Source organism: Schistocerca americana, chromosome 1 (genome assembly GCF_021461395.2).
Source record: "Schistocerca americana isolate TAMUIC-IGC-003095 chromosome 1, iqSchAmer2.1, whole genome shotgun sequence".
Taxonomy (NCBI): Eukaryota; Metazoa; Arthropoda; class Insecta; order Orthoptera; family Acrididae; genus Schistocerca; species Schistocerca americana.
This window is the reverse complement of record NC_060119.1, coordinates 918,155,900-918,179,561: the sequence shown is the minus strand read 5'-3', so window position 1 is coordinate 918,179,561 and position 23,662 is coordinate 918,155,900. Positions and strand designations below refer to the sequence as shown.

At 43.1% G+C, this 23,662-nt stretch overlaps 1 protein-coding gene across 1 annotated transcript in view; it reads left to right on the top strand.

Moving 5' to 3' along the window:
• The window catches only part of LOC124547748, a 34,814-nt gene extending 14,082 nt beyond the window's left edge, over positions 1–20,732 (top strand). The window contains exons 2-4 of the mRNA XM_047125127.1: positions 9,129–9,278; positions 18,494–18,658; positions 20,549–20,732. Coding sequence (XP_046981083.1) covers positions 9,129–9,278; positions 18,494–18,658; positions 20,549–20,698 — 465 coding nt within the window. The 3' untranslated portion in view covers positions 20,699–20,732. The remainder of the gene's footprint in view (positions 1–9,128; positions 9,279–18,493; positions 18,659–20,548) is intronic.
• Positions 20,733–23,662: the final 2,930 nt, after the last annotated feature.

The following is a 23,662-nucleotide window of genomic DNA, read 5'->3' as shown; positions in this document are numbered from 1 at the left end:
TTTCTTCAGTTTTAATCTACAGTTCATAGCCAATAGATTGTGGTCAGAGTCCACATCTGCCCCTGGAAATGTCTTACAATTTAAAACCTAGTTCCTAAATCTCTGTCTTACCATTATATAATCTATATGAAACCTTTTAGTATCTCTGGGTCACTGTCAGCCTGCAATCAGATCTGTGAATAATGACCATACTTCGGCTGTGCAACACATCGTTGTATATGTGCCCGCCAGTTGAGGGTTCCAAGTAACCGCAGAAAAAATCATATGCAAACTGAGGGATGCGGAGAATCACAGAGGGGTTATGGTTCCGACTTCTTTCGCAGCAGCTTTCGTCCGATAACTAGTGCAGGCTCGGTTGCAGTGTGGCAGTTCAGAAGCTCTAGCCCAGGATCGCCCACCCGCCGCCGATAACCTTCAGACGCCAGCTTGATAAGGCCACCAGCGTATCGCCTGTCGAAAGCGAAGCAGACAGCAGAGACTGTAAGAGTAAAATAGTCCGAAATTAATTTATATTACACGTCTGTGAGCTGCTGCATATATATCTTATTAACAAAACAAGCAGTACTTAGTAGCAAAAACACTCCATTGTTGTAATCGTTACTATAAGATCAAGACATGTTGGACATTAAGAGTCTATCACGATTCCACCTCTCACATATCGCTGTCTTTGACAAATCACGACTCAAGTAATACATTAATACTTATGAGGAGAATGGTTGCATAGTCTATCTGGACACCGATATTTTTAGCGACTTCGGTCAAGAATACCATCATTACGACCCGGAGAGCGGTGCGCTGACCCCACGCCCCTCCCATCCGCATCCTCCACTGAGGATGACACGGCGGTCGGATGGTCTCGGTAGGCCACTCTTGGCCTGAAGACGGAGTGCTTCGATTGTACCGGGAGAAAAACGTCCTGAGACAAAAATGCAATAACTTGGGTCATGTATTCCAACGTGATGGGACTCATTAACAAAAAAGCGTTCTGACAAGGCATGTAGTGTTACATTATGATCATCGTATCAAAAGACCGACGCATACACTGTTTCCTACGAAGATGAAAAAGGAGCTATAGTCAACCAGGAAGTTTTATAAGTTGCTGACCAACTTTGTAGCAGCGACTCGTTTGTCGCTCTAACACAATCCTTATGAAGCTGATGACTTTTCTAAAAATTCAGTAGCCACATGCTGGCTTTATTACTGACGGAATCAATCATCACGCTCGAAAACACAACTGAGAACCAAGATTCACAGCCAACGTAGATTAAGGGAAAATAGACGTTGCACAGGTAGACACGTTCCTCTCTTTCTTTAGCACGAGTTTTTCTGCGTGGCACATGTTACCATAAGGAATATGTATCTGCTTGCGTTTTAAAAAAAGATTAGGAGGATACGTAATGATCGAATGATCTTTTTATAATTGACCTAGAACCTCGAATTGGCCTCTCCAACGTCGGGGGCGGGGGAGGCGTGCGTGTGTGTGTGGAAAGCTGAAGACTACCCGCGAAATAGTGTAACTGTGTGTTTGCAGCAGAATAATATCAACACACTACCTAAAGCGTCAATCCATGTGCTTCAGCGTTAGAGTTACCATTTGAAGAATTAAGAGTAGACACTGACTGAGTTGGGACTATGTATCCAAGTTGGATGGCATGAGAAAATAGCAAACTACATCAGGTCGTGTAAGTAATAAGAATATTTTTATACTTGTACATTTACTTATGGATAAAATGGACAAATATTGAAAAATGTTGTAAATGTCAAAAACCTCGATAGGAAATCTGTATACTGTATGGTCACATAGGATATCTGCACTTACAGAGTACAGTCGAGATGTGACACAAGCACTGGATCAAAGTGTCTGGGGGAGAACTCATGGACGCTTCCGTAGAAAGCTACGAGTATGAGTGATCTATTAGAATCACTGGGCAATATGCATCTTAATTGACTGCCATCATCTTATAGTAGACCCCATGGAAAAAAATATACGTATTTTTTTGCTACTTCTGTACAGGAAGTCATAGACATGGCGTCATTGATGAGCTTAGAAAAAACTTGATCATTACACAGATGGGGTAATCGGTGGAGTGGAGCTGTAACGAGTAGATTTGGGGTAGTGATGACGCTGCATATACCGTTTACGTAAAATCAGACCACGGCTTCTGCATGGAAGGAGACTGGCAGGAATTTCGACAATGATAAGGCAGTTTGAATAGAATGTTTGAAGTGAATGTAGATACATAATAAATTTGTATGTCAAATCACAAGCCCAGGCGTGAACAAACCACCTTGTAAATTTTATGAAGTGTACAGACGTGTGACTATAAGGAGCTTTTACGTACTCCTTGGCTAAAGGTGACTGTATAATCATCCTGGAGGCTACAATATGTAACTACAGAATGAATCAAGTGTTTGATCCTGTGCAAGACGTTTTAATTATTTTTGAACTAAAACAAACTGTATTTACAGTGTGCGCACTGCACTTTGTGCCAATTACACCCATATGGTGTCAACTAACAGACGACTTGCAGAACAGCCTAAGTTTGTCTACTGGAGATGGTAAGAATACCCGAAAATTGCCTTAAACCGTCTTGAGACGCAAGACCCATGGAGGCTTGTTAATTATATTCTGTCTGCATACTGGTAGGGTTGTTTGGAGGAAGAGAGCAAAATGCGAGCTCGTCGGTCTCATCGGATTAGGGAAGGAGGGTGAAGGAAGTCGGCCGTGCCCTTTTCAAAGGAACCATCCCGGCATTTGCCTGGAGCGATTAAGGGAAATCACAGAAAACCCAAATCAAGATGGCCGGACGCGGGATTGAACTGTCTGCATACTGTTTTAGTTATCTACTACATGGAGGTTAACATGACTCCAACAAAGACGACGTAAGTATTACTCAGTTGTGCAATATTAAAGCATGAGAACGTATTTCTCTCAATCCCGGACATTGATCTCTACAGTACGTTCAAATAAAGATAACGCCAAATTAGGACTGATATCCACAAACTGTAATGGCCACAACAGTATATCTGTGCGGCAGGTCATCCCACCGTCGTAACCGAATCAACAGGGACGTCAAAATCGTGCTCCACCCACTGGGTGTGGTACGTCATGTCCATCAATACTGAGCCGTCTAGGATCGATGACAGCTCTGCCTGCTATCCAGGAAGCTTCTCCCGTCTCAAGCCCCCAGTTATAGAAATATTTGAAAAATTATTCTTTATAAACAACATTGCTTTTTCCAGACAGTGTTCGACACCCCTCGTAAGTAGATTAAAATGCTGTAGAAACACATTTTCTTCTCTCTCTCTCAGTGTGAAAGGGATAGGATGATCGTCCGTTCGTCATTGTTACGTCTGGCGGTCTGGCAAACTCTGTTGAATCAAGACTGGGAGGCATGGTTGTTATTTATGATTTCCAAAAGCGTCAACTTTCTCAGTGATTTTTACTGGTTTGTTAAGAATAATGGAGAAAAAAGCAACTAGTAAGAGTAATTCTGATAATGCAAAGGAGGTACCTAAATGGTAGTTGTACAGATGTCTAAAGGGTGCAATGTCTCGAGTTCGCGTATAATAGGTGTTTGAAAGGGTAGTGACGCTATATGGCTGGAAGTGCTTCCCTCTTTACCCGGATCTTGTTTCCTATCATCGGTACGAATAATCGTCATCCCAAGTTTACCATATGCATACAAAAGATGACACATGTGAGAGAGAGGTCGTAAACATTAAAGTCGATGTGAGATCTAAAACAGAATATTCCTGGTAGTCAAGGTAAATATGGATGACGTGTAAAGGGTAACATGTATTCCCGACAATCAGTTGAATGATCTTTTATAGAACTGTATCCCCATAGTTTTAATTATTTACCATTGAAATATGCATTCCAGGATTTGACCTACACAATAATAGCGAAGTGACAGACATACAGACAGGGTGATTTCAAATGGTTCAAATGGCTCTAAGCACTATGAGACTTAACATCTGAGGTCATCAGTCCCCTAGACATAGAACTAGTTAAACTTAATTGACCTAAGGACATCACTCACATCCATGCCCGAGGCAGGATTCGAACCTGAGACCCTAGCAGCTGCGCGGTTCCTGACTGAAGCGCCTAGAACCGCTCGTTCACAGCGGCCGGCTCAGGGTGATTTCTTCCACCGTGTACAAACTCTAGGGATTGATCGACGAGAAGATACGGAACAGAAAAGGTCTAATGAACTTATGTCCGGAAACGGATGGTTTCCATGCTAGAGACCATTTATTCAATTATACTTTGTCACAGAGTTTGCGGTCTAATACGCCTTATACCAAGCAGCCACATTTACAATATTTGTTGAAAATGGTTTCCATGTGCCTCAACACATGAGTGTACGTGCCGTAGCATGTTCTGTCTCACACGTTCACATCGGGCAGGCTGCATCCGAACAGTGTCAAAGGCAGCATCAATACGCTGCTCCAGTGTTCCACATCTGGAATGGGACCTGCATACACGATACTTTGAGATAACCCCTTACCCAGAAATCGCACGAATTGAGCTCCAGTGAACGAGCAGGCTATGCAACTGGACCCCAGTCCATCGACAAGAGAAGACACTATTGAGTTGCGTCAGGATGTTAACGGCGGACTGGTCTGGAGCGCCATCATGTAGCAGCCACATAACGATTCGAATCATCAATGTCACTTCTTCCAACAGTCACACGCAAGAAACGCCGTAAGTTCCGGCCTGTTAAGCGACGTGGAAGGAAGACTGATCCCAAAATAGGTCGACAATTATCCCGGACCACACGTTCCGGCTGCAACGACGCTGGTGATTCGCTGTCACCACATCGTGGGGGTTCTGCATATTATCTCACAGATGACTGTCACGAAAGTTAAAGGTACCACTTCGCATAAAGGTGGCCTCATCTGTGAAAAGGATGGAGGACACAAATCCCTGAATCGTGGGTTGGTTGGTTGTTTGGGGGAAGAGACCAAACAGCAAGGTCATCGGTCTCATTGGATTAGGGAAGGATGGGGAAGGGAGGCGGCCGTGCCCTTTCAAAGGAACCATCCCAGCATTTGCCTGGAGCGATTTAGGGAAATCACGGAAAACCTAAATCAGGATGGCCGGACGCGGGATTGAACCGTCGTCCTCCCGAATGCGAGTCCAGTGTGCTACCACTGCGCCACCTCGCTCGGTGAATCGTGGTTGCGTGGTGAAGTAACCAGTGACAAAACTGTTCCCAATGCGGAAAGTCTGTCGCTAGTAAGCCCTGCACACGCTGGGAAAGATAAGGGTTGTAAAATTGTCATGAATAATGCTCCTCATGGTCATCTAGCTTGCCCCGTACTGGAGGGACGACTGCTTTGTACTGACACGGGGGTCTCCTTCCACAGTGTTAGTCAAATTTTCCTCCAAACGGCGAAACACTGTTGCAAACACTGAATGCTGTAGTAGTTGTCGGCGGGGATAGATCTCCTGATACAACCTTGCTGCCCGCCATCCGTTGCCATTTGCTTTTCCATAAGTAAACATTATGTCGGCAAGCTCTCGATTCGAATACGAAACCATTGGGTACAACGCTATGTTACATCCACTACAAGCTTAGTCAACAAGAGAAGTGAATCAGACACAACATTACTAATTACTATGGCAGGAAAGGGCGCTAGGGCATGACGTATAATGAACAGTACCACCCTCTAGGAGGAAACCATGCTAACTTTAACTGTGACTGCACGGTACAGAGCGTATTAGACCGCAGTCTCTGCAACAAAATGTGATTGAATAAATGGTCACTAGCATGGAAACCAGGCACTTCCGAATATAAGTTCATTAGACCTTCTTTGTTATGTATCTTCTCATCTATAAATCTCTGCAGTTTGTACACAGTGTAAAAAATCATCCTGTATAAAGTTACTAAGATAGAGTGAAATGAGATCAGCTCACCACCATCCGGAGAATTAATGTAAATATGACTGGGCCGATGCGCTTCCACCCCCCCCCCCTCCCACTCACCCAAAATGGACTGATAAAGGGTTACACAAAATACCAACGGGCCACTGATAGTACTGATGTTGCACATCGAGATGATTCTGTTTGTCATAAGCAAATCAGTATGGAAAATTCTAGTGAGAGTAATCTGAGAATGCAAAGAACAACTATGCATCTGCTCCGGAGAATCTGGTTGGTTGTAAAGGAGAATAAATTAGGCCTTCCTGATATCGAGGAGACCTAGACCATTACCTATTGAGGTTTTCGTATATGTATCCCTAAGATCATTTTGGATCATGCTAGATCATATGGTATTGATCGTGATGTCTTTTCTGGTTATGACTCCTAAAATTACAATACATTCGTGTTACGTTTTTAGCTGGATGTATACTTGATATGGAAGACTGAAGTTTCAATCGATTATTCGGTAATGGTAGAATACAATATTCAGCTACTCTACTTTAAAAAAAAAACGATCAGGAGTTATATTCATTCATATGCCTATAGTTTTAACGTAGAAATCGATTACACAAACCTGCTGTACTGGCAGCAATTTTGGAATTCAAAGTTAATCTGCCGTACGATTGAAAATCATATCGTCTGATCCGTTAATTTAGACCCATCACTGAGAAACATGCTTCATTATGCCCTGGCAACGATAGATAGCGGAACAATGATCCTTCCAAATGTTTTGCGATTGGGTTTTCTCTAACGGTTGTCCGAACTCTAGGTCCCTTAGAAGAAAATCATTCGATCATGACGTATCCTCCGAATCCCCTTAGAACACAAGCGCATATTCGTTATGGTACCATGTGCCACTCACAAAAACCAGAGCTGAAGTGAAAGAGGAACACGTCTATCTGTGCAAGGTCTATTTTCCGTTATATTACATTGGCTGTGAATGTTATTTCTCAATACTGTTTTTGAGCATTTGTGCCTACCAGCAATGAGTGCATTTTTACGCTAATGATTTTTTGAAGGAGTGTGTTACAGCGACAAACGAGTTACAGCTACGAAGTTGGTCAGCAACCTTGTAAAACATATTGGTGATCATGCAGAACATAGGCGCTGCTGACCACAGCGTCGTATTCTGCCTGTTTACTTATCTCTGTATTTGCATACGCATGCCCATACCAGTTTCTTTGGCGTTTCAGTGTAGGACTATTAGAAAGGAGAATAATTCTTACGGAAAAATTAGATCCTCAGAAAAATGCAACGTTTTGGCAGTTAACAAATAACAACGAAATTTTTCAGAACATACAAAACAGATAAGAAACAACAAGGATGAAGAAAGTACTATTTTTGGACATATCTACAGAATGGCTGACAACAGACTTACCAAGCAGCTCTTCGGATATCTTAGGGAAAAGAAATTAACAACCACCGTGATTCAAGAGACTAGGAACGACTTAGAAGGGAGCATCAAAAGAGAAGAAGAGATACTGGAAAGAGAGATTTTTAGGGAAAATGTTTTAAAAGAGGGAAACTCCTGTTGGAAAAGAAAATTGGCACAAATTGATCTGAAGACAGGAAAAAGAAATGTAGTGAAACAATGAAGGAAGTAAGAAACAAACTGCAGTAAACTAAGTGTGAATATAGGGGACTGTAGCACTTTTTTAATGAAGTGTCTTCATCTAAAGTACTAGATATTTTCCTCATAAGGAATGAGTTACAGCTTTTTTTCGAATAAATCTTATCTATGTGATTTTCTCAAGTCATACAACTGGCCTCTACCGCAGCCAGGAATCTGTAACTGTTTGTCTCCTGTAGGGCTAGGTTTCCAAGTCCAAGCATGGACCTACTCAACTGACATTGGCCTGTATGTACATTGTTTTATTTCATATATATATTGTTTCTGTTGAAAAATATATTAATTAAACTAGCCGTAGTTGATCCTCAGCACTATCCACTTCCCCCACAATGAGCGCAAGAGCCCCGTCTTCACGCCTTATCTGCACAGTCAGCTCTAGGAAGAAACTAACTGTTTATTTTAGCGACTGACGTCACAATAATTCCTTTCGCTATTTTGACAATTCCCTGTTTATTGGAGTAAACAGGAAGACGAGGAGGGGAAATTGCTCAATGCTGTCTTTCTAGGGGAACGCTGGGGGATGCGTACCCCTAAACTTTTTCGTCGACAAAGTAATTTTTTTGCAATGTTGAGAACTTGGAAGAATGCCAAAGATTTATTTCACAGACGTAAATTTTTTACTTCATTTTTTAGTGTTGGTAATTGCAATACGAAGGATATCAGTGCAGTTTCTGGTGGGAAAAGCGATATCATTGACTGTTTTAAGCATTTCTAAGCTGCGGCACCCGTTCTCGACAACTGAATCGCTGGCAGCCAGATCGACAAGATGTGGGCGATGGTAGTGCTAAACGGATATGCGTACGCTCAAACGCCGAGCTACCGATAGATGTCTCTACGGTCCCGCTACCATGATCCTCCGCGATTCATTGCCATCTTTGTTTTGTTGCTCTGTATTCGTTTGCGTTTGCTGTTCCCCCTTGTCGGTTGTGCGAAGTTTTCGGTGTCCCTGTCTTTCGTTGCAACTTGTAAGTTAAGTTGGAGGTGAGAGATTAAGAGAAAACTAACGAACTGTTTTACTTGTTCGCCTGCATTAAACCTGAGCACTGAACTTACATGTGAAAATGCAGTGAAAGAAAGTGTGCATGATAGAAAATTAAATGATCGTCCAGAATGTTGGACTCTGGAAGAAGAAAACGCATTTTGTGGAAAAAATGATTGATTGATCGTTTCAAACAAAAAACTTGTCTGCAGAATTTGCAAAGAAGTAGGAAGTTTAGGCATAGAAAGAAATAAACAAAGCATGTACATTGCACAGCCTTGGGGTGCAGTATCTGTGTCATTTTCAGGTGGTTCCAGTAAAGAGGAAATGGTTTCTTTGCGTAAAGTCAACTGAAGAGTCCAATACCATTTTTTTTTTTTTTTTTTGTAGTTCGACATGTTGATGACGTCATGACTAAAAGCATACGGGTGGTATCCCAAGCTTCAATTATAAGTAATTTTCGCTGCATTATATCCAATGTTGGAGTACCCTCAAACTTTTTTTTTAGAAAAAAGCACTGGAATTACTTATTGCTGAGAATTAGTTAGTTGCCACCAAAACCTATAATGGCGTTTACAATGATTTTGCAGGGCAGGAAGATGGCAATCCCAGAGAAGCTGACGTGGTGCGGGGGGGACACCATAATGGAGGCGTCCGTGGAGCAGCACGAGGGAGCGGACGGCCAGCATCTCTTCTCGGGCTACGTGTACACGCCTGTAGATGTCGACGAAAAGTTTCTGGTGAGTGGGCGTTGTTGAACTGCGGAGGTGCGCACAACGCACCACGAGGTTATCCTCACAAGAGACTGTATTATTTATTTACTCTTCACAATTACAACCTATTCTCTTATAAGCTAAAACAGGCCATACAAATTACATTTCCTTGGATAGCAATACATTTTATTTGTCTCTGATACTTAATTCTTTTTTGAAATACTACAACTACTTCCGCTGCTGCAGCACTACAATAAGACCCTTAAGCAGTAACCCAACTACTAGTACTAATATAAGCCCTACAGAATCTGTTCTCATTTTGTTCATTTATTTTGGTTCACTTAACTTGTAGATGGTTGTTTGCACTGCTGGATCCGCCCCCATACTACACCGGTCAACAGCCATTTTGTGCTGGATTCCATCGTCGGACAGCTCGTCAACTGTGTTTCCACTGTAGCAGGCAGTTCCACCCATCACTGTTACGTCTTAAACTCCACACTTCCATAATCACTTGCGCTAACACAACGTAGATTTTTGGGCAATTGTTTCATTTGGTGGTGGCCAGCCTCAGTTATCTTCTCTCCATCTGCAGAACGTATTGTGCAGCCTGATTGGTAGCATGATGACTTAAGGTTGAATGTCTCGTCTTCCTTGGCCTTCCTGGATACTGCGGCTGCTCCTTAGTGTTGCTTTGGGATCCAATATCCTTAATACCTGACGTCCATTAGCCGCCGCATCTTCATAGTACGCGCCGTCCCACAATGTGTGTTCTGGTGTGCCCGCACTGCCGCAGGTACAACTCTCATTCATCTATCTTTTGATTTTGTATAGAAACGTAACATATCTACATCTTCGTCTACACAGGTACTCCGCGAGCCACCGTACGGTGCGTGGCGAACCGTACCCTGGACCACCACTTGTCAAATCCTGTGCGCTTCCACTCGCAAACAGAGCGAGGGAAAAACGACTGTCTGTATACCTCCTAATTTTTCGTATCTTATCTTCGTGGTCCTTACGCGCAATATATGTTGGTGGTAGTAGACTCGTTAGGCAGTCAACTTCAAATGCCGGTTCACTAAATTTTCTCAATAGCGTTTCTCGAAAAGAACGTCGCCTTCCCTCCAGGGATTCCCATTTTATTTCCTAAAGCATCTCCGTAACAGCTACGTGTTCTTCTAACCTACCGGGAATAAATGTAGCAGCCCGCCTCCGAATTTCTTCAATGTCTTTCTTCAACCCGACAGTATACGTGTGCCAAGCAGTAGAGCATAACCCAAGAATAGGTCGCACCAGCGTCCTATATGCGGTCTCCTTTACAGGTGAACAACTCTTTCCTAAACTTCTCCCAACAAACCGAAGTTTACCATTCGCCTTCCCTACCACAGTCCTCAAGCTCGGCCATGGCTAGTCAGTCCACTCGATGGGTTAAGAAACCTCGTTTTTAATCTCTCCCTGATATTAGGGAGAAATTCATACATTCTCCTGCCTGTGATTGAAATGTCCCATTCATTTTGCAACAGTTGCAACACGCAATCTTTTATTACCTTTCTCGAATTGGCCTCAGTTCCAAGCACCCTTCGTACTTCCATGTGACTTTCTTTAACCAGTAAAAGTTTCTCCTTTTCCTAGTTTTCAAGTCCAGTGTGCATATTCCTTAAATTACTAACAAAGCAAAGTGCAGTTATGAGCTCTCATGGGTGTATAAATACCACCTCCAAATTAAATGTCATTTCTACGTAGTTAAGATGATCGAAGCCTTCAAACGCCGCCAATAGATGGAAGTATCGGTGCCAGTGTGCTAACAAATTCAGTTTGAAGATGTAGATAGCGGATGAAGTGCGAAGTTCAACGGGGTACCGAGTTTAGAGGAAAGTCCCTGGTTGGAACACATTGCTAACCGGGGGATTCTTACGAAGCGAGTGTAGTGTCACGAAAATAAGTATGGGTTTGGTGATGGTAAACTGATGAAGACAGGAAAGATATGCGATAGGAAGAAAGATCAGGGAGGCTAAGCACCTGCACGTCAGACGACCATCAGTGCCTTGTAGACGGGTCCATTCAAGACGATCGTTGCATTTATGTGTGACAGGCTGCACACGCACTCAACATCTACCGTTGCAGCAATGTATCGCGCACAACACGGTGGGCTAGTAGAAGACGTGTTACCGAGCGAGGCGGCGCTGTGCTCAGTACACTGGACTCCCATTCGGGAGGACGAGTGGTTTCAACCCGCGTCCGGACATCTTGATCTAGGTTTCCCGGGTTTTTCCCAAATCGCTCCAGGCAAATGCCGGGATGGTTCCCATGAAAGGGCACAGCCGAATTCCTTCTCCATCCTTGAATCAAACCGCCGCACTCTGTCTATAATGATCTCGATGTCGACCGGATGTTAAATTCTACTCTTCCTTCCTTCTGTCTTTAGGAAAACGTGTTCTCTTTTGGTATGCCGCAACTCTCAGATGGGAACAAAACCAAGCGAATGAGATTTCCTTTCGAGTAGTGACTGCGGTATCGGATGGAGGGTGTTCCTTCACTACATCTTATCACCACTGGTGACGTAACATAGGTGCAACAAGTGACAACAGACATGAAGAAGGCACCAGTGTCAAGGGAACACCTCTCATCTCCCCCTTCCCCATAAGAAATGCAAAACAATATTATCTGCGATGAAGGGTAACGTCACTGACTGTTAGATGGGCAGCGTGTGCTGCTGGTTGATTTCCTCGTCCGTGGGTAGACGGTCGCTGATGGCAGTTACGATGGGATGCTTGGACAAAGATATTTTGCAGAAAAGGTGGGATTGCATTCTGAAGGTGTCGCATTGTTGCACGACAACAATCGACCGCTTATGTTTACGCATGTTAGGATCCGGCTCTTCTGACTGTGGGTTGGAACACCATCGGGAACTCGCACCAAGCGATTTTCATCTCTTCTGACCTCAAAGACAGGCCTGTTCAGTCGCCTCTTCGGAACCTATGCCGACGTTCTGTGTGCGCTTGTGGATCCTAGACCGGGACCCATGTTTCTTTTATGCCTATTTCAAGAGAGTGGATTACCGATGGAACAAGTACGTACTTAGACAACCGTGGTGACTATGTGGAAAAACAATATGCACTAGCGCCGTGGTAACTTCGTATAACTCTTTGGTTTCTTGGATAAACCTGTCTTCGCAGAGCGATTTTTACCTTTTTGAACCACCCTCGTACATTACATAATTATATACCGTGGTATCAAATACTTACGTTTCATTGGGAAAATGGACTGTTTTGATTCGCTGTATACTATAACTCCTTTGATTCCATATATATGATTTTTACCAGGAAAGTACCCCTATCTCCAACGGCTATAATCGAATACAAATAGTTTTCAAATACGAGGATGTGCCTGTTCTACCGTTCATCAAGGGCAGTTACCTGTCTTTGTGGACGGTTGATAGCTGGCGGTCACTGAAGCAGCAGTATCGTGTACTGTTATGACCAGCAGATTCACAAGAGTCACAAATGAAGTAATATTCGGCAAAAAGATAAAAATTTCCTTGAAACAAAATGTGTTAACTCATGCAGTACTTTCTGAGTGGTGTTTCCTAAATAATAAGTTCCCATACTCGACATCCAAATGCAAATATAGACTTTTAGTTAAGTGATTAAAACACAACTGAATGGAACGAATCGTGCAAAACATATGGGTAATGCACTATTGTGGCTTTTGATGTTGGACTGCTGCAATGCAGAGACACCGAAAATGTTTTAGTGCGTCCACAGGAAGCCCGAGTTAAGTGTGCATAGTTTATATTTTATCCATCTACCTACCAGTTGTTTAAAAGGAGACAAATTGACCCTATTTTGACTACTTATGATTTGAACGAGTTTTTAGATATAAATACTTTTAAAATAATTTTATGTATTTAAAGTTTACATTTTAAAAAACACAATTTTTATACTTTGCCTAGTTGCTTTTATTCTCATTGCAAATTTGCACAGGGTCTACAGACAATAGCAGAACGTTCCGAGCATACAGATTTGGTGTTCTTATAACATGTAATTCGACTTTTTCTATCTTTCTTCTCTGCACAGTATGCACATGTTCTCCTTTTCTCGGCTAGTGGTTTCATTGCCCTTCCTGGATCCGGTGCTACTAATGAATTCATTGACTTCTTTCTCCCTGCTGGTTGCTTTCTCAAATTGACGATGGAAGTCTGACATCTCATTTTTTTATTGGTAGCCAGCATATTCCAAATTATGTATGCATTCATTACACTTACATCGATCATGTTGAAGAAAAACCACCAATGGCCAGCGCCTTGTTCTTCTCTTCACACTGTAGCATCCCATCTTCTGGTTCGTGGTGTCAAGGCCACGCTTTGTGGCATTGTATGTCATTATAACTTCAGGCTTGTGATGATGACTCCGTTGTGTGGTCATGAAGAGAACTAAGGACGGTAACAACTTTGTTTTTCTTAGGAACATAAGAGGCTATCATTACATCTGGTTGAAAACCAAGTAATGTAGAGCATACTTAACGTCCATTAGGTATAATAAAATCGGCAGGCAGTTCACCTTTGCTTCCTCTGACAGTACCGACTAGTGTCAGATATTTTGATAACAAACCATCAGTTAAATCGTGAGATGTTAGAAACTTATCACAGGTGATATTACGTCCAGATTTTTCAAGTTCAATCACCACGGTTTTCACAACATTCTCTCCAAGGCGTATAGCACTGGTTTTTCCTTCTTCCCCATGTCCATTTTCATCTTCCAGCAGCAGGTTGTTGTACTGTCACAATCTGCCCAGAACTAGATGATCTACCAGGCTTTGATGGGATGTATTGTCGAAATGGACAGCGACCTCGAAATGTGAGCAACTGTTCATCCGCAGTCACGCACCATCCAGAAATGTAGTCATCCCTAAAGGTCATCCCTAAAGGTAATTTCCAACATCTCAAAAACTGCTCTCACTGGTTCCAATTTGTCACTTGACCTTCACTCACGCCGGGCTGCCTCACTGTCAAAGCGCAACACCCTCGGAATAGCATGCAAGCAGTTGCGAGACATAATTTCAGTGAACAGTGGTCGGCCATTCTCTACACTCCATACCTGACTGCTATCTTAATTTCTTGATTTGTAAACTCCAGTCAGGATCAATGCACCTATAAACTTTTATCATTTCATTCATGTCCATATCCACCCAGTTCTCATAAAAGATTTTACCTTCCTAGTTGATCCACGTTCACACTTTGTCAGTGAGGGATACACGAAAGAAGAACGTAAAACAAGATTCTTCATTATCACAGTTCCTAATCGGACAACTTTTAGGGTCACTGGTCTTCTTTGAATACATCTTTTACTCTGCCTACCAGAAATTCCAGTTGAGGAGCTGTAGCCCATATTTCATTCCCATTACGAGAAAAATAATAAGCCATACTCAACAGAAATTGCACTAAATTGTTCTTCTCCACCTTCGCAAAGGGACTCTTCATGATGGTCATCTCTGTGTACTTCTGAGTATTCTGCGATATATACCTCTTCATCGTCATCACTAGAGATTTCACATTCACTAGGTGACATCAAGTTAGTCCCTGAATATATGTAACCCACAAAAACAAAATGCACATCATAATTTATTTTGATTAAGTAATGCCCCCAAAAATGAATGGTTCAGGGACAGGGCTTAAACGTAGTACCTTAACTTCTAAAATGATAATATCACACTGGGTATCACTATAGGATTTATTATCCTAGGACACAAAGATAATTCAATATACAATGTAATGATGCTGTAATATAATCGGCAAAAAAAAGGTATTTGAAAATGAGCTGTTGGCAAAGTCAAATGGGGTCCTACTACGTAACTATAGTTCCCTGCATTGTATTGTGAGCAGGATGGAATTTCAAATGGATTAAAAACTCGACTACGCTGTGAACAGTGATTGAGTAAGATTACATATCTATAGGTTCAAATATGCAAAAATTCCGGGTGTGGCCACCACAGTGCGATGGTGCATGTAGCTGAGAGAATGAGCACGAATAAACAAGTTTCTCCCTCGCTGGTGCTGTGAATACTTTATCAAACTATGAAGTCGGGTCGTGGGTAGACAGCTATCAGCACTGGGTTGCTCTACAGACTGCAAACAGGATTGCCGACCTCCATCACGAGCTGCAACAGCGGATAATTTCCCGACATGTCATGGATTCGGACGATAACTTGTTCCAACCGAAGATTATGAATGTAATCTGCTGATCTTTGAACGGGATACACTGACAGTAATCACTCCTATGTCGACCACAGATTTGGTCTGCTACCCCACGATTAAACACTATCTCTGACGGACAAGAGGAGACGCCACGACCTCTGTCTTTGGCCACCCAGATGAGACTCCTCGAAAACTCTCCTCAGCGCATCTACTCTGTATAAGTAGTGTGCCTCAGTCCCTCCACGCCCCAACACTTCCAATCGTGGCTGCCCGGGAGAACATACAAAACCCCTCCAAAACCACCATGCAAAATTCTCCTTTAATAGTGAGACTTGCCACAAAATTTCAGTGGCGCTCTATGACATCAGAACGAACTATTTCCAGCCCTCCAATCATCTTTCTCCTGTTTTGCCGCGCAGGAGGAGAAACTGCACCTGAGCACCGCAAAACACAGTCTGTGTGCGGCGCCTACCTGTCAGGCACCCCACAGTGTGAAGACATCAAGTTCTGAGAACGACATCCTCACAGTCCACATGCCTGGCGATGAGACGGCGGCCAGTAAGCCGTACTCAGCGGTGCAACTACACTACTGGCCATTAAATTTCTACAACAAGAAGAAATTCATATGATAAACGGGTATTCATTGGACAAATATATTATACTAGAACTGACATGTTATTTTATTTTCACGCAGTTTGGGTGCATAGATCTTGAGAAATCAGTACCCAGAACAACCACCTCTGGCCGTAATAACGGCCTTGATACGCCTGGGTATTCAGTCAAACAGAGCTTGGATAGCGTGTACAGGTACAGATGCCCATGCAGCTTCAACACGATACAATAGTTTATCAAGAGTAGTGACTGGCGTATTGTGTCGAGCCAGTTGCTCGGCCACCATTGACCAGACGTTTTCAGTTTGTGAGAGATCTGGAGAATGTGCTGGCCAGGGCAGCAGTCGAACATTTTCTGTATCCAGAAAGGCCCCTACAGGACCTGCAACATGCGGTAGTGCATTATCCTGCTGAAATGTAGGGTTTCACAGGGATCGAATGAAGGATATAGCCACGGGTTCTAACACATCTTAAATCTAACGTCCACTGTTCAAAGTGCCAAGGTCACCGAGACGTGTAACCAATGGCACCCCATACCATCACGCTGGGTGATACGCCAGTATGGCGATGACGAATACACGCTTCCAATGTGCGTTCACCGCTATATCGCCAAACACGGATGCGACCATCATGATGCTGTAAACAGAACCTGGATTCATTCGAAAAAATTACGTTTTGCCATTCGTGCACCCAGGTTCGTCGTTGAGTACACCATCGCAGGCGCTCCTGTCTGTAATGCAGGGTCAAGGGTAACCGCAGCCATGGTCTCCGAGCTGATAGTCCATGCTGCTGCAAACGTCGTCGAACTGTTCGTGCAGTCGGTCGCGGTGGCCCAGCGGTTCTAGGCGCTTCATCCCGGAACCGCGCGGCTGCTACGGTCGCAGGTTCGAATCCTGCCTCGGGCATGGATGAGTGTGGTGTTGGATGGTTCAAATGGCTCTGAGCACTATGCGACTTAACTTCTGAGGTCATCAGTCGCCTAGAACTTAGAACTAATTAAACCTAACTAATCTAAGGGCATCACACACATCCATGCCCGAGGCAGGATTCGAACCTGCGACCGTAGCGGTCACGCGGTTCCAGACTGTAGCGCCTAGAACCGCACGGCCACTCCGGCCGGCGAGTGTGGTGCCCTTAGGTTAGTCAGGTTTAAGTAGTTCTAAGTTCTAGGGGACTGATGACCTCAGATAGTGCTCAGAGCCATTTGAACTATTTGAACTGTTCGTGCAGATGGTTGTTGTCTTGCAAACGTCCCCATCTGTTGACTTAGGGATCAAGACGTGGCTGCACGATCCGTTACAGCCATGTGGATAAGATGCCTGTCATCTCGACTGCTAGTGATACGAGGCCTTTGGGATCCAGTACGGCGTTCGGTATTACCGTCCTGAACCCATCGATTCCATATTCTGCTAACAGTCATTAGATCTCGACCAACGCGAGCAGCAATGTCACGATACGATAAACCGCAATCGCGAGAGGCTACAATCCGACCTTTATCAAAGTCGGAAACGAGATGGTACGCATTTCTCCTCCTTACACGAGGCATCACAACAACATTACACCAGGCAACGCCGGTCAACTGCTGTTTGTGTATGAGAAATCGGTTGGAAACTTTCCTCATGTCAGCACGTTGTAGGTGCCGCCACCGGCACCAACCTTGTGTGAATGCTCTGAAAAGCTAATCATTTGCATATCACAGTATCTTCTTCCTGTCGGCTAAATTTCGCGTCTGTAGCACGTCATCTTCGTGGTGTAGCAATTTTAATGGCCACTAGTGTATTTTGCGAGACGCCAGCCAGTCGTTTCCTCTGCCAGGCTACTGTCCTCTACACCCCGGCTGATACAAATACGTACCGCCGACCATTACCCAGGGATCGTCTTTGTCATCATCGGTCCCTAGACTTACACACTACTTAAACTAACTGACGCTAAGGACAACAAACACACCCATGGCAGGGGGAGGACTCGAACCTTCGACGAGAGGGGCCGATCGCCTTTGTCGATACCCCACTATTGTCACCGACCGACCGCCTGCTGGTAACTCTCTGGTCTTAGTAGCGAGTAGATAATAAAATATAGTTCCCAGGTGTTTTCCCTAACAGTACTACACTACTACGCGTGATTTTTTCAAGCGCACCATTCCTCGCAGAATGGCCACACTAGCTGATTCGGTAGAAAAATATAGAAATGAGACCAGAGAGAATACCCAATTTAAGCAGGGCAAACGAAGTTAGACCTCACTGTACCCGACCACAAGTTATTTCATGAACTTAATCGGCCCCTCTCCCACTGATAACATTTCGAGTGAGTGATAGAAGTTGAATAAAGGAAAAAAAAAGTAACGCGGCAAGCCAAAAAGAGCTAGGAGCAAATGTAGACGTGTGCTTTGTCGGAGATTTTGTTTGGTTTAAGAAGGTAATGAACTCTCTGTACTGTCGCAGCTGGTGTTGGAAATGTACCTGCCGATGCCAGACGGCGGGACAGAAGACAAGCCTACGGTGCTCAAGTTGCCGGACCCCTGTCGCACCCTGAAGTCATCCATGCCCGACATGCTGGATGCCATAGCCTCCATGGTCAACCGGGAGGCGGAGTGTCCTGCTCCAAAGGTACGAATCATCACATACTTTCACAAACTAAACGTTGCCAGCTTTACAATAAGATATATATTTGGCTCCCTGTCGCTATACGGCGAAAGAAGATCCATACAGTTAACGCGCACTTGGTGCGGCTGCGTTGTGCGTCTATCGCGGCCAGTAACGTAAAGCGTTTTTGTTTACGTTTCCGTGGCAACAGCACAGTGCTATCGTTATTGTTAGCGACTGTAGGTGTTAGGCGCTACTGTCGGCAGGACTCTGCTCCTCGCGTTCGGGAGTTGCCAACTATGATGCCAGTAGTCAGGGATCTTCCCTCGCCATATGCAATTTGGATAGAAAGAACTGTACTTGTTGTTTCTGTCCTGTCCTGTTGTTCTTCCAATGGTAAAGTGTGCAATATGCTTTAATCCTGTTCACGTGCTTAATGTAGACATAAAGCGGTCCTTGCGCACGCAGTAGCTGCGGCAGTAGCCAGTGCAGAATGATTTTCAAGAACTTGCTTAGATCACAGGGATTTTCTGTCCACGTAACAGCCTCACTGTTGACCCTCTGTTAGGGTCAGTTACTGACTTTAATCACTTTAAAATTTTTTATCTAAAAAAACTTGTATTTCAGAACTGTGTAACTTTTAAATTTCGATTACAGAGTCGTCCTGTATTCTGATCTAGAATAGCTTTTGCTACCCTTCTTCTGAACACGAACATTAATTGTACACATCACTTTCATTTGCCAGTTGCTCTATACTGAATCTATTTGTTAATGAAATTAAGTATAAAGATTGGCTATCAGCAATGCACAGAATGTATTCTTCATGAATCACAACACATTGCTTAACTGTCGCGTATTTAAACTATGCCCTCTTAGAAAATGGTTCTACAGAATTATATGAAAATTTTACAAATGAATATACTCCCCTAATTTCATCTCAGAAAGTTCGTTTAGGCCCTACGATTGATTCTTATCTGCAATGGATAACTCAGCTCTTCTCTGTCTTGTTTACAAGGATATCAAGTATGCAGCATGGGAAGTCAGACCGTGTTGAGAGTAAGGGCACTTCGACTGTCAAAATTTTATCAGTAAAATTTTATCAGTAAACAGTAACAAATTTCTAGAATTTATTGCCCTCCAGGAAAGCTCTCGTTCACAAATTATTCTTGGAGCCGAAAGCTGGCTGAAACCCGAAGTGGAGAGCTTTGAGATATTTAGCGAGTCGAGGAATGTATAAAGGAAAGACAAACGGCTCTGAGCACTATGGGACTTAACTTCTGAGGTCATCAGTCCCCTAGAACTTAGAACTACTTAAACCTAACTAACCTAAGGACATCACACACAACCATGTCCGGGGCAGGATTCGAACCTGCGACCGTAGCGATCGCGCGGCTCCAGACTGTAGCGCCTAGAAAGGCTCGGCCACACCGGCCGCCAAAGGAAAGACAGATATTAGCGGCCATAGTAGGGGGGGGGGGGGCGAGGGGGGGGGGGGGGGGGGGGAAGCGGGAGTGTTGATTGCAAATTGGCAAAAATATTGTCGCTATTGATGTCGAAGTGGAGTGCGACAGTGAAGTTATCTGGTAGCGTGTAACCAGGTGTAGGTGAAACCAAGTTAAGCTTCTAGTTATAAGCTCGTAAAATAATACACAAACGAACACTCTACCTTCCTGTGCTGCTGCTCGAACGGAGCTGTCTTACAACCGTCACTGACTGTTCATACTGTTCATACGGAACAAACGACTGTGGCCATGTAGTTTTACCGATAGTAGGTGATGACTTTTTGTATATATGTATGTATATATGTCTTTCTCGACATTCGTGTTTCTGCAGAAGACTGTGTTGCTTGCGCATATGATTTTCCCTGCTGTGCTATGACATTTAAAAATCCGTATGCTTCTTTTACGTCCACAGGGAAATTACAGCTTCACAGATCAGACTATGAAGATACCAGTGGACTCTATGCTTCTGCCTCTAGGGGACTACAAGGTGCACGTGGAGTCATTTCTAGAAGACAACAAAGCTTCCTGCGCCGACATGGCCTTCAAATTGGTCAATGAGTGAAAGTAAACGTTGACAATAAATACTTATGAACAAATGTAAACTTTATTTATTTCAGACGAGTCCGATATTTTTTACATTTGTACAAATTCCTATATTCTCGTAACTTTGTTTCCGTTAGCAAATGTAGTAAGAGAATGAATAAGTGATATTTTGAAGATAAAACTGCTTTAGCTGTAAGTGCTTTATGTACAAGTACGATCGGTTTCACAGCATTTTAGCTGCAGCATCGGATGCAGCCTCTACAGGTTGATAGACAAAAACTCAGGTAAGGCAAGAAAACGTAACTAAAATAAAAAGATGTACGGAACAAACATACTCTCAAAATCAAGTCATGCTCTGATCGAGAAAAGAGAATGGGATGAGCCAGCGTTCATGGTCACCAATTTTTCGCTAAGTAACGGACGTTAATTATAAAATAGCATAAAAGAACATAGAACGCTCTCGTGATACGCTCCCTTGATACCTAGAAATGAGAAAGCTAAAATAAGAACTTCCTGATAACACACTGCCTGGAAGGTAAAATACTGCTACATTCCACTCACCAGGATACCACAACGTGGTGAGCTAACGTATCCCCAATCACGCAAAAAGTGATCAAAAAGTGACAGTATGAGATCATCTGGGGATTACGTAAATTAATCAGCACCGATCCCTCATTTGCCTAAATATGATTGAACAACATTCTGGTAAAAACCCCAGTCATTCAATTTTAAATTGTGGTTCACGTTCCAAAAAAATCCAATATAAAACTATTTAAGTCTTAGGACGAAGTTAACATGAAGTGAAACAAGGCTGAATATCGTGACGTGTCTAAATAGCTCAACTGGCAGAAAGCAACCCATCGCAAAGCCAGATGCCAAGAGGCTGCACTTACCACCGCAACCGCGCGCCCCGGATGTATACCGGCATGTCAAGACGAAACTGTGGAAGCGCCATATAGCGACGCGAAGAGAAGGTTCATGTGGAGCGCCCTTGAGGATCCGTGGGTAACTAGACATGTAGAACTATGCCAGGCCTGATGGGAAACTGAGTGATCACTTATAATGGGTTAAAACTGACGTAAATTCTTAGAGACTATTATTAGTGCCAATGTTGTCCATAGGAACGCAGATCATTAAAAATGGTTCAGAATTGTAGATACTAAAATTATTGAACTGTGACATGCTTCGAGGTTTCAATTCATGTCAGTTTCATGCTAAGCCTTAAAACGGTTTTACATTGGATATTTTGGGGAATGAACCACAATTTAATATTGAATGACTGGAGTTTTTCCACCGTGTTTTTCAATCATTTTAGGCAAATGAGGGACCGGTCCTATTTAATTTATGTAATCCCATAGATGATCATATACTTTCAGTTTTTGATCACTATTTAGGTATATTGGGGCACGTTAGCTCACCAGATAGTGGTAATCATGGTGAGTGGAATGTAGCAGTATTTCACCTTCCAGAAAGTTTGTTATTAGGGAGCTCTTATTCTAGCTTTCGTTCTTTATAAGGTATCAAGGGAGCGTATCATGGGAGCTTCCTATGTTGTGTTATGCTATTTTATTACTGACGTCTGTACTCAGTGAAAAACTGTTGACTGTGAACGCTGTGTCATCTCATTCTCTTGTCTTGATCAGAACATGACCTGATTTTGTGAGTCTATTAATCCCGTCTATCTTTTCAGTTTAGTTACGTTTTCTTGCCTTACATGAGTATTTGTCCCTTAATTTGTACAGCTTGCACCTGATGACACAGCTAAAATGCTGCGAAACGGGTCGTGCCTCTAAATACTTACAGCTGACGCACTCTTATCTTCAGAATGGTATATTTAGGCTATGTCTGCCCGGACTGCAAGGTCTTCTGAGTAAGTCAAAAGTGAATTAAATTCTGCAAACAATTTCGTCACTCAACTGCAAAAGCAAACGTCTGTAAATAAGTCATGCAACATTACCACACATGGGCGATGGTGGTACACAGAGGAAAAACTCAGCACTAAATATGTGATGTGCGATATGTCGAACATGAACTACGTTCTCTTATCGCATTGAGACCCGAAACTGATGGTACACCAACAGTCTGCTGTCAGCAAATACAATAATTCAGTCATATTTTTACCATTGTTAATATATGTATACACAAATAGGGAGTTTGCCGAACATGTTGACCTGCCTGCTCCTTTGTATCTAAGTGATAATTGTTGCAACACATGCTTCACGATCAGTCACCCCATTTTCTACGTGAAAGTTCTATCATGGGTAGGTTTTCCAACTACAGATTTTATGTAGCTTTCAGGCAGAACGTTTATAACGAATTATCGGGAAGCTTCGTTTCGTCGTCCACCTAATGAAAAATAATTTCCTGAGTCTATTGAGAAATGACTGGGGAGCAAGTGAACTAGCGAAATGTAGTCTCCTTTGGAGGTTTTAGTTACTTCTACGATTGAATGGTGTTTCCAGGATCAGATTTTAGTCTAGCCTTGCCCAGATATTCCGCAATCTGTTCTGTGGATTTGGATTTTTTTTATTCAGTTTCAGCATCCTGCCCTTTTAGCAAATATTAACATTCATCATAATAATGTTACCGTACCAAGTCTTATAAGATCCTCGTTGTTTTCCGAAAATACGTCGAAATCAGGCACATTTTTCTGGAAATTGTCTTACTGGGGTTTCACTAATAGCTGCACTAGGCATTTGATGAGAAATGTGTAAGCCTACAGATTGCATGGACAGTAAGCTGGTAATAAAGAAAATAGCGTTGCGTCGGATTTATGGACATAAACAGTATTACCGGAGTACAACGCTTAAGATTTTACCACATACATAAAAACATAAAACATCCAGGACTAATGTTACGAAGAGATATGAAGAACGAACACGTAAAATCTGTACTTTGGGGGCCAACATCGATTTGAAAGAAGAAACTATGAAACTGTCGAACACATTAAATCCTGAGTTACTTTTCAGACTTTCCCACAACG